The following is a 12421-nucleotide window of genomic DNA, read 5'->3' as shown; positions in this document are numbered from 1 at the left end:
GATAGAGAGTTAGAAACATCGATGAGAGAGAAACATCGATCAGCTGCCTCCTGCACACCCCCCACTGGGGACATGCCCGTAACCAAGGTACATGCCCTTGACTGGAATCAAACCTGGGACCTTTCAGTCCGCAGGCCGATGCTCTATCCACTGAGCCAAACCGGTTTCGGCTTGACTATTCTTTTTTGATGTAACTATTTGAAGCAGAAAAAAAGGCAACAAATATTGTCACATGCTGAAAGTGACAAGCCAGAACAAATGCACTAATACTGCAGGAACACTGCCCGAGCAGGTGGAAGGAATTCAGAGAAGGCACATATAGGAGAAAGATATAAGACTTAATCCTTCGAGTGGGGTTGTACAGAAAAAAGACCGCGAGAGGCAGAGGAAAGGGGGATGGGAGGGAGAAGGGGAAAGGAGAGCAAAGTGGAAGAGCAGCAAAGCGGAGTAAAGACAGGCTGGAGAAACAGTAGAGCATCTGCAGTGAAGGTCAGCAAAGCTGAGTGTTAGTTGAGAAGGTTCGACCTGGGGCTTTGGTGAGAATGAGCTGGTGTAGCTGCGGGGAGTTAAGAGGGTTAGAGCGTGGTCTCTGGAGTGGAGCAGTGCTCACTAAACATCCCTGTGTTCCCCGGTGGGCCTCAGCCCTTCCTGCAGTCAGGTTGGGGTCATGTGACTTATTCTTGTCACAGGATGCTTGAGGGAAAGCCTTAGGTACTGCAGTGCCTCTAGCACTCTCTTGCCCAGATGCAGAGGCAGCGCCTGTGTTCCATGATGGCCTTGCAACAAGAAGTCATCAATATCAGTGGCCACCTATGGGCAGTGGCCAGGATGTAATTGAGAAATAAACTTTTGTTGTTTCAAGACACTGCAATGTGGGGATTTGTCTGTTATTGCAGCTAGAGTTGCTTGCTCTAATATGCTTTGTCATTTATTAGCTGTCTACTAGTAATTTTGGACAGATTATTTAACCCTCTGAACATTAATGATTTCTCCTGTAAATGGAAAAAATAATAGTACTATCTCACAAGGCTACTGGAGGATCAAGTAGGAAAGTGTGCAGTGTTAGGAACAAAGTATTCAATATGTGTTAGCTGTTCTTGCTGTTATCACCGTCATTTAAAGCAGGAATTGATAAATCAGTCCCTCAAGGCCAGGGAAATGTCAGTCGATGACAGCAGGGCTGAGCCAAGGAGATATTGTGGGACATACTAACAGAAGTTGTGGAATCCAGACATGTGAATGAAGAGCACTGAAGATATAGATCCAAGTATCTGGCTAGTGAATTGCCAACTCCCTGTCACTGGAAGCACTGGTTGCTGAAAGAAAACACTCATAAGTAGGGGTTAGCTTATAGAGATGAGCTAGTTCTGAGTAGCTGCATATCTATAAAAATGCTTACTAAACTTCCATCATAATGAAATAGGTTGTGCTAATATAATTCTTTTTCCAATATCTCAATTTAAATGGACACCCGATATGCCTAATATTACTAAATTATTAGTTGATCCTTTTAACCATTTGGTCATCCAAGGATCTTGGTACAGGTACTCTGGGGCTACCAACTAGCTCTCTGTCTAATTAGGGTAAAGGGAGGATGATTCTAGTGAGCCAGTGTGTGCCCCTGTGCTAGGCTGGTGGTGGAAGGGGGATGCTATTTATAAATATAGCATATGATGAATTCGGGGAAACTTGGTGATGCGATTCTCCCCCCTCCTTTCTCTCCTTCTTTCATTTCCTTTCCCTTTTTAAAAAGTAGCACATTTGCATTTAGCATAAAAATAACAGATGTCTTACTGAGATTAATTCGAGTGCCATGACAGTATGATTTTTTTTTTTTTTTTATAAAATCAAATTGACTCTTGAAAGAGCAAATTGTCTAAGTTACTCTTTGTCAGTGGTGGCTCCAAAACTTCTATAAGGAGGGGTACGGAGTAACACTGTTTCAAGTGGAGTTTTCATAGCACTTTACAAGGGAGTGAGAAAATGTCAACTTTCTAAAGAAAAGAGGGAGTGGATCCTTTTTTGGGGGGTTTAAGACACCCAACTTCACTTGATATGGTCACTGCTCTCAGGGACTTACTATTTTTCTAAGTCCATTCTGTCAACAGACTTTTAATGACTTTTAATCTACTATGTGCTTCAAATATACAAAGCTGAAAACAGCCTCTGCCCCTGAGACCACCACAACTCAGGAGAACCAGAGAGCCATTGCACAATACCTGGGGCCTCAGTACTCAAAAACCAGTGCCAGGTTGTCAGAGGTTTCCTCTTAGTTCTGGCTAAATAGTAGTAGTCTCAGGGATCTGCCAGTTACAACTTAATGAGTTAAACAGTGGGACCCCTCTTGGCGTTCAATGCTCGGACAAACTCTACTCCTTGGACAAACTCCCTCCAACACGGAGCGGCCCAGGATGTCTCTTCTCTGGGCCAATCAGAAGCCAGCCAGCCAGCATCTCCTAGATGCAACCATTTTCTCATCTTAAAGAATGCTTATTTAACCTTACCTCAGCTATTTTTATTTGGTAAAAAAACAAAAAACAAACAAACAACAACAACAAAAAATCCAGCTGCCATTACTCAGTGCTGACCAGGAATCAAGGCCTCTGCTCTGTAAGTGTGCGCTGGAGTCTGCCTTGCCCTGACATTTACTTCCCAGTCAGGGCGTTTGGGGGCGCGGCTGCAGCCACCGCGCAGAGACCGCATCCAGGAGAGGTAGAGGTGCCTTCGCGGTGGGAGGCCCCGCTAGGACACACACACCAAGATCCTCCCGAGCTGGTGGGCAAACCCACTATGCGGCGACGGAAGGTCCCAGAGCGAGGAAGATGGATCAGGTCCGCCTCTCGCACTTAGTCCAGCAGGAGTGGCGGGGTGTGGGGTGAGGGTAGCGCCGGGGCCTTTGAATGTGGGTGTACCTTACTCCGGAGTGGGTCTCTCCCTGCGTGAGGGGTGTGGACCCGGCTCGCACAACCCTCAGCTGTGCCTGAGCAGGGACCACGCCATCTCCCCTCCTACCCCTCCCTGGTGTGACCGACCACCTTTGATCCCGCTCCAGACAAAGGCAATCTGAACTCCGGCAGAACGTATAAGGGGATCAGGTTGCTCTCTAGGTTTCCCCTCACCACCACCCCTCCCCGCGTTCCCCCTTCCCCACGTGACTCTCTGGAATCTTTGCCAAAGCTCCGTGTCCCTGGGTCCATTTTCACGCCCAACACTGGAGAGCGGAGAGAGGGGAGGGAGGCGAAGGGAGGCGGAGCGTGTCTTTTACACGCGGGCATCCAAAGGGGGCCTTATTTTGTGCGTCTCCGGGCTCTCGGGTGTGAGTGGCATTGAGTTCGGGGGTTCTTTCCAGCCCCTGTAGCTCTTTTCTCCGTGCATTTACAATTATGGCTCCTCCTCCTCTCCCGTAAGCACACCTCGACCCCGCAGACCAGCTCCGCCGCGTTCAGTGCGGAGGTAGCTGTGGGCGTGGAGCGAGCCGCGCCGCCACAGCCCTCCTCACCGCGGCGGTGGGGGTCCAAAGTAGCTGCAGCGCCTCCCGCGCCGCCGCCCGGGTCTTTCCTCCGAAGCTCTACCTTCTGCTGCAGGGAGCGCAGCCCGAGGCGGCGCCAAGCGGCTGCAACACCCGCGACTCCCCGGATCTGCCCGCAGCGGCCGCGAGTCCCCGGAGCTGCCCGCAGCGCAGCCCAAAGTTTCTTGCGAGCGGCCCCCCGCGGCCAAGGTCCGCCGAGCCCAGTGGCCCACAGAAGGGCGGGTGGGTGGGTCCTTCCGGGCTCCTGGCGACCCCCTCTGCCGACGCAGCGCCGACGTAAGGTGTCTAGCGAACTTTCAAAAGCTGCTGCAGACGCACCCGCGCGGGGATCTCCACGGTGGGGGACCCCGGAGCGGAAGGCTCAGGCCTCAGGGAAATGCTGGGTGATCCGATCAGCCGGTGACCCGCAACTTTCCGGCGAGACCGCCCCGGAGAACTGCGCTTTGCCTCTTCCCGAGCTGAGCCCGCGTTGGCGCCCTGCTTTGCTGGAGAGCTGGGCAGAGAGCGGATTGGATCCCCCGCCCACCCCGGCGCCTCCGGGGCTGGTGTGAGAGAGCTCTCCATCGCCTCATTTCCCAGGAGGTGGCCGCCCCCCGCCCCCCGCCTGAAGCCAGCGTTTTGGCCGAGAGCGGGTTCTTGGATGCTGAAGGCTGGGCTCCTCCAGCGTGGGTGCCGAGGCGGCGATGGGTGTCTTTAAAGTGTGGCTCGGGGTGGCCCTAGCACTGGCGGAATTTGCAGTATTGCCTCATCACTCTGAAGGTGAGAGAGCGGCGGTGTGTGTGTGTGTGTGTGTGTGTCCGTGCTGTTTAACCAACCCAGCGGCGTTATGGTATGGTGGACCAGATGAAAGTTTTTTTTGGGCACGGGTGGGTGGGAATAGAACAGGAGTGGGCTTTTTCTGAGACTTCCACTCCTGATTGTTTTGTATTCGGATCACCAGCCGGTCTTGCGTCTCGCTCTCTGCCCTCAGTGCATTTGGGTAGGTGGGTGCCGGGATGAGGTGGAATCTCTGAAATTGGATTCTCTGTTTTCCCACTTCTCCGCTGCCCCCAATGGAAAGCAACTACACGGAGCGTAGGTGCCGAGCGAGCAAGTGCTCTTACCTGTGTAAAAACACGTTTTCCTGCTCCTATGAAACATACAATCGGCACCCAAAGCCCCCACTGCTCTCCCGCCCTCCTCGTCCCAATAGGTCTCCCCTTACAGTCCAGTGAAGGTTTTATAACTGGCTGGTTAGAGCGTGTTCTGGACGTAGGCAATGCAACGGCACGAAAAGAGACCTTCCCAGCGCGGAGAAGCAGGGGGTTCCTGCCTGGACAAGAAGTGGTTAATGAGTTGAGCCTAATGCTCGTACTTAGCCCCCTGCCTCCTACTTTTCTTCCAGAACACCCGGCGCTGCGGGAGAGAAAGGAGGCTGTGGGAATTGTTGTCGCCATGATAGCAAAAGCAATCTGGGCGCAGGGAAATAAATGAATCAATAAGTAAATCAAGATCTTGGGGGTCGTGGGATGGCGGGCCCGGGGACGCGAGGCGTCCCCAGCTCCCACCTGCTCGGAGGAGCCGGGAAAGTCGCCTCGCTGGCGCGCAGGGAGGGGGAAGGGGGCCGGCGGGCTGGAAGGAAGACGGCTTATTCCTCAGCGCTCGGCCTCCCCTCTCGGCTCCATTCATTATTCATCCAGCTGCGGGAGGAAGAGTTCACCTGCCCGGCCGCGAATCAGAGCCGCAGCCTGGGCGGCGGCGTGCGCGGGGCGGGGCGCGGCGGGGCGCCTTCTCAGTCCTGGTGCCGCGTGGGGGCGGCTCCCGGGTGCTGAGCCCCGGCGCGGGACTAGGGACGGCGGCTGGCCCCCGGGAGGACAAAGCCCTGCCTCGGGTCGACCTCCAGCCACCAGGGCAGGTGCCTTTTCCTTGCTAGTTTCCCGGGACAAAGTGGCATAGCCTTGGAAGTCCATGCAGAGCTGTGAGGACTTTCCATGGATAAAGGTACTGCCGGCCCGCACCCTCCCAGGAAGTTTGTCAAACGTGTTCTTTCCCCGTGAAAAGCACGTCTGAGGCCTGTGCAGCCTTCCTTCAAACAGGGCAAACCTGTAGAAACATGTCTGTATTATATATGTGCGTGTGTATGTGCACTCTTTAAAAAAATAAAACTTATAGGGCTTAATGATGATGATAAACCCAGATGGGAGAATCGATCCAGGCCACCCAAATCAGAACTCGAGACTTAGTAAAATTACGTTTTCATTTGGTGGTGACAGTGTCTTATTCAGAGTCACATCCCAGCAGTGCAGAAAAACGTGCTATCTTTCCCAGATAGCTCACCAGAGGGCAGTTGGAATGAGTCAGTTTTACAAAACCAAATCTTTTGAATTACAAAAGCCATTATTATTAAGAGCCTGCAGGGTTCAATCTTTGGAAGACTGGTTGATATATTGGGCAAAGTTTAAGAAACTTTTGAAGGGGGAGGACGAGTGCAGGGCGCAAGGGAGCTATTCTTCCAAAGCCCAAAGCCAGCAGGCAGATATCCCCTGAGGGGTCCCAGACTGCCAGAGGGTGCAGATGGGACCCCCCCCCACCCCACCCCCAGTGTATGAATTTTGTGCACGGGGCCTTTAGCTATTGATAAAGGCCTGGTTTCCATCTTCCTCACTTAACTGAGGGCTTAGGATGAGTCCTAGTTATTCTTATACCTCCAACTCAGCTCCTACTATACAGTAGTTGCTTAAAAATATTGGTTAGATGAACAAGTATTGCCAAATCATATTCTTTTGAACTAAGATGGACTGGCTTCCCCCATAAGCTTCCCTATGACTTTGAATGAATCACCTAACTTCTTTGGGTTGTGGTTACCTGTCTTACCAAATGCAGAGTTGGACAAGTGATAGTTCTAAAATACTTTTGCTAATCATCCAGTATTGCGGGGGGGGGATCAATATTTGCTGTCTTACTCTGTGGTCAGTTGCAACTTTCTCAATCTGAATTTTATTTTAATTATTAAGAGAAAAATGAATTATTGGCACAGATAATTTACATTGTCTTATATTGCCATCTGACAAACTACTATGGTTTGAGAACTATATAAAATTAAGATGTTACAGAGACACTTCTAGCAAACATGGCTGCTTTTTGAATCTGACTAGTTCTGCCATGGAATTTTCTGGAGAAGTGCATCTTGAGTTATATTGATGGGGAAGTCCTGTGAACTTACACGATAGAACATGTTGGCTTGGCGGTAGGAAAAGACTACTTAATTGGTGGTTAAGAGAACTGAATTCTAGCCTGTGTCCCATCACTCCCCACGTGACTTCCACCAATCCCACAATCTTCCAGGCTTTCCCTTAAATGTCATTAATAGAATGCAGTGAAAAGGATCAGTTGATAGTGTGTTTTATTCAATGGTGTACCAGCATGTTTGCTTCTACTCTTGGCTGGAGAGTTTCTTCTGTGTAAGATTCAATGCTTAAAACTCAGTATTAAGGAAGAGAAGGCATTGGCTGGGAAAAATAGTCTCTTCATTTTTTTAATTTTTATTCTACAAATCTTTATTGAGAGCTTATGTGTGAGGTTATTTCTGTTAGGGGGTTACAAACATAAAATAATAAACCTGCCCTTAGGAATTTAAATATCCAGAAATCATCAATTCCATAAAGTAGCAGTAGGGGTATGTGAACACTGGTCTATGGTGGGTTTCCCAATATTGAATAATTGCAACTTTGCATCTTTTGGCTTTGGCAGCCACCTGCTAGTAGAAATAGAGAGGTGTTGAATAGTCATAGGGTCTTGATTCCATCATATTACATTTCTTCTCTGGGGATTGGATTTTGGGTGTTATCCACCACATATTCCTTATTTAGTGAGGGCTCAGCCATCTGCATTCACTGTTGTGGACTTGAGTGGCAATATCACTCAATTTTGCTCAGGCACAAGTAATCATAAAGCTTCCAGGAGAGGGGAGGGGACTTCCACTGGCAAAGTTGGAGCCCTGTGCCAAATCTTAGAATAGTTCAAGAACAGTTGGCCCATTTTCATCTTAACTACTTTATTAATTGATCTGAATCCTGATTGATAATAAACAGGATGTGGATAGTCCTGTCACTCTAGAAAATGGATCTGCTTTAACTCTTCCACAGTGTACAAGCCATGTGTTGAACTGTAACACAACATAAAGCTCAAACATTTAAATGGCAACTTGTGGCTGCTTGTTCCTAAGGAGTCATATTTTTGTGACACCATGCTCTCCAAGTCTCTTCATATCTTATGGTCATATCTGTTCTCTGAACTAATGGGTCTGACTTTTGTTTGGATTTGACTTCTCTAACTTACTTAGTTTACCAGGTTCAGTTTCTATAGTGAATAATACTGGTGCAAATTATAGCTCAAATTTTATCTGTAAACTTTAGATTCTATAGAGGAGTACATTATAATGTGCAAAAGGGCTTAAAAGCAGACACTTTCTTATTTAAATGATATGAAGTAACATTTTGCCTATGAAACTTGCAAGAAAGGAGCCAACCACCTGGGAGGAAGATCTCAGGAGCTCAGCTTCCTTCTTGGCGCATATGATCACTTCCTCCTGCAAAACTTCATGCGCTTCCTCACAGGGTGCTAGAAATTAAATCAGCTAGCATCTCAGCTGTATTCGATGCCCTGACACTGGCAAAGATCTTGGCCAGAGAACTCCAGCTCCTGTTGTCTGATTTTTCTTGTTTTCCCTTGAAGAAGGTCTGTTTCTCCTTCTAGATGAACACCATCTGTCAGAAGTCACCTTGAGGAATTTCCTTTGAAGTTCAAATCCTATATGCAAATTGACCATCACACCGTCACAAAGACAGCGGCGCCCATAGCCACAAGATGGCGGTGCCCAGTCCCCTCAGCCCCGCTGGAGTCCCCCAGTCCTTTCTGCCCTGCTGGGGGGGAGGGAAGTGGGGTGGGTGGTAGGCGCACAGTGCGGCTGGACCTGCCCTCAGCCCCCTAGCCATCTAGGGCCAGCCCGAGGCGCAGGCAAGTTTTGGGTGGCAGCTGCCCAGCCGCCCAGGGCCACCCAAGCTCAGGTAACCAAGGCTGGCCGAGGCCTGCGCTGCTGGCAGTGGCAGCAGCAGAGGTGTGATGGGGGCATTACCTTCCCCTGATCACTGGGTTGCTTCCCGCCCCTGAAGGCTCCCAGACTGTGAGAGGGGTCAGGCCGGATCCCCCTTCCAGTGCATGAATTTTCATGCACTGGGCCTCTAGTAAAGTCATAAATGTAAACCTCAGATAGAGCTGCAATCATTCCAGTACTCCTTAAGAAAGAAAGTGATGAGTGGAGTGAGTAATTTTGTTTTCCACATTATATGAGTTGATCGATGTTGGAAAAGGCCTGTGCACTAGGTCAGAACCCGAAGCTGCCCCCAGCAGCCAACACCAGCAAGCCTCCCAACTTCATCTGCTGCTGGGTGTGAAGCATGTGCTAGTGTGGGAGAAATATGCTTGCTTGGAGGACTGCATCTGGCCATGGGTAGTGATAAATGTTTGATAGGACTGGGCATCACTGGAATGCTTTATTTTCTCTAGAGAGTAGAAATGAGGTTTTGGAAGCTGTGTTAATGGAGACTCATTTGTGCAGCTGCCTTCCGGGGAAAGCTGTTCTGGTTTAGGAAAGCCCTCAGAGGGCAAAGCTTATTCTTTTGGAATTGTACATCATGGAGCGACCCACATTGAGTTATTTCCCTTTCCTAATGATGGAATTTACCAGCACTTACACACCATTTTTGACTTGAGTCTCTAGCAGATGTTTGGCTTAACCAAATGTCTATGTGGTGGCACACAGTCAATGCTGCTTTATTTTTTTTTTATGTTATAGTGAGTTTATAGCATCCACCTAAAACTTCCAGAAGTGGACTTTGATGTGGGTACCTGAATACTTCTTCAGATACTTGATTTCTTTTGGAGCTTTGAAAAGATACTGGCTTGTGTAAAGTAATGCTATGGAGGAGGGCAATGAAATTATTTGAGGATAGTCTCATTCTAATGGTTAAATTTTGTTGTTTATTCTAAAGGTTAAATTTTGTTAAATTGTGCCTAAGTGATGATCTTTATGTTTATTTTTAAACATCAGAAGTAATTAAATATATCCATTTAATTTAGAAATGTAGTTGTCTTGATATATATTTATTTGAGCTATGTATGATTATTTTAAATATAGGGTGGGACCAAAGTAGGTTTGTAGTTGTTCATATGGAAAATAATACAATAATCAATAAGTAATAATACAATAATAAACTCTGTTTTGCATACTCACAACTGTAAATCTACTTTTGCCCCACTGTGTGTACATATATATATCATATATGAATATTTATCCTTTTTAATGAATACCATAGACTAAAATACTAATTCTTAGGAACAGGGTTTTTTTTTAAAATATATTTTATTGATTTTTACAGAGAGGAAGGGAGAGGGATAGAGAGCCAGAAACATCAGTGAGAGAGAAACATCAATCAGCTGCCTCTTGCACACCCCCCACTGGGGATGTGCCCGCAACCAAGGTACATGCCCTTGACCGGAATCGAACCCGGGACCCCTCAGTCCGCAGGCCAACGCTCTATCCACTGAGCCAAACCGGTCAGGGCAGGAACAGGGTTTCTTAAAGAAAAATAAGTCAGTTGGACTCAAGGTTTTTATCTCGAGTTATTCTTATTTGAATGTCAAGGGCACAAAAGTTATTTCAGTAAATTTGCCCACAGAGATCTTTGATTCAAACGCTAAGTGTAAATAGCAATCTCTTTTTTTTTGAAGATTGTTCTTAATTCCATTATTAGTGGATAAGATAGACCAGTCCTTTCCTGGTTAATATTTTTGGTTGATCTGTTGAAGGCCAAGCACTGTAGTAAAATTAAAATGTTTCCTTCCCTCTTTGAACACCAAGTGTGGCATGGTGTGAAGCTGTGCTTCTGCTAATCCAGTCTCTGTGCAGCCTCAGTTTCTGAGAGAGTAGCTGTTAGCACACTACCCACATGTTCCTAGATTAAAGCAACACCTATTGTGCTGTTCAAAAATGGGTTGGGAATGTATGTGTATGTTTTTGTTAATTAATGTTGTAATTTCACATTGTTTTCAAATATAAAACTTAGAAAAGATTTATTTTATGATACACTAGTTATTCAGAATATATAGGCTGTCCCATTTAAATTCAGCCTTATTTTCTAACAGAAGCAAATCTGTGGGGGTAGATACAACACTTCCACATCCTTAGCAAGGCTGTCACAGGGAAGTACACAAGAATGAATTTACAAACCGTTGATGTAGGCACAAAGTGCTGTGAGCTCAAAGGAGAAAGGGCATAATCCTATGGACTGGAAAGCTTCATGAAGGAGATGGGATCATGTTCGATGAACTTGAGTAGACCAAATGCATCTTCTGCAGGTAACACAGATGAGCAAAGGCATTGAAATATGAAAGCATTATCACAGGATCCTAAGTTGGCCTCTTGAGTTGGACTGGAGAACTTGTGTTAGCCAAGAGTGGCAGAGAAGCCTGGATAAGTCAATTGGGACTGGATTATGGAGGCTTTGCTGATTTATCACAAATGAAAATAGACACTGTAATTATAGCATGTCATTATAAATGCATTTATTTTAAAACTCAATACTAAATATTAATGATGCTTTTTCTCATGTATATACAAGAAATCTTATTTTGGTATATGAGGTTATTTCCCCCAGGGTCAGGATGCTCAAGTTCTTAAGATTTTGGGAAGTGCAGTTTGCTGATTATGATGCATATAGACACAATATTTCCGTAAGTCTGCCAGGGCAGTGCCAGTTGGCTTGCTATGCATCCCTTTTAATTCTTATTTTGTTTTCTCCACAGGTGCTTGTGTCTATCAGGGTTCCTTGTTGGCGGTAGGTCATTCTTAATATTTTTGGCTTATTTCTTTTGAATGTAAAATGCTTGACTGAGGTTATTGAGTGAGTGAGGTGACCCTGTCAATCTGAAATATGTTTATTTTCCTTCGAAGTTTGAGGATTATCCCTCATCCTGGCACAATCATACTCAATTACTTAGTACCTTTTTCAGAGTGAATTAGTTCCATTTGGATACTCAGGTATTGGAAGAGAAGTATAAACACTCTGCACAATTTGCATTCCACGGCTGTCGTTTGTGTTTTTTCAATCAGAAAGAAAATTAGATCCCGTTCTCTTGTCAGATATGCACTAGGGCACAATTTGTTTATCTTCCTGTTGCATTTGCCTCTTCTCTTGAACCCTCTCCAAAAAAAGGTATGATTATTAAATTGAGTGCAATGTGGAGGACCCTTGACTGTTGCTTTGAATTATAAATTTAAGATTTGGTAAACAACAAACAAATTAACATTTTATTGCTGAAACTTTGCCATATAGAGTAGAATTGATTTTGAATTTAAAGTCAGGATGACTTGGGGGAAAAGCTGAGGCAAATCTCATGCATTTCTTTTCATTAATAATGTACTATGGTGCATAACAGTGTGTTAAAGCCTTATTGAAAAAACTGTCTATGCTCCATCAACTCTAATAAATGGTGTGACAAGTCATTCTTCACCACTTTTTTATTCTGGTTTAATAAATGCTGTAATAAAAACAGAACTGAAATGGTTGGAACGGGTTTGCTCATTTCCATCACAACTTGCTGTTGACATGTGTGATATTAATAAGTCATCTTGGATTATCCTTGTGGTGTTGAAATAGATGAGAAATTTCTGAAATATCTAGGAGTCCAGATAATTGTAGGTGTTTACAGTAATATTCTTGAATCTGAACTTTATGTAATATAGTAACTGGAGATTTATGGGATGTTTTTCTTCCTTATGTTTCTCTATTGAAGAATCAGGAGAAAGCCATTTTCCTCTCTTTCTCATTTCATACCCTTAAAAACCTACTTTTC

At 46.1% G+C, this 12421-nt stretch overlaps 1 protein-coding gene across 2 annotated transcripts in view; it reads left to right on the top strand.

The window, feature by feature from the left end:
* Positions 1-4197: 4197 nt before the first annotated feature.
* FRAS1 (Fraser extracellular matrix complex subunit 1) overlaps positions 4198-12421 on the top strand; it is a gene marked incomplete at its 5' end in the record, with an annotated part of 457295 nt that continues 449071 nt past the window's right edge. Inside the window, 2 exons of one of the 2 annotated variants that reach the window (XM_080673629.1) lie at positions 4198-4288; positions 11372-11403. In XM_080673629.1, the coding sequence (XP_080529755.1) occupies positions 4213-4288; positions 11372-11403 (108 nt within the window). The remainder of the gene's footprint in view (positions 4289-11371; positions 11404-12421) is intronic. The other variant, XM_080673630.1, reaches the window with a different exon arrangement.

The sequence above is a fragment of the Plecotus auritus genome, assembly GCF_963455305.1.
Source record: "Plecotus auritus genome assembly, chromosome: 1".
Taxonomy (NCBI): Eukaryota; Metazoa; Chordata; class Mammalia; order Chiroptera; family Vespertilionidae; genus Plecotus; species Plecotus auritus.
Note: the sequence above shows the minus strand (reverse complement) of the source record. Positions and strands in the feature narration are given on the sequence as shown.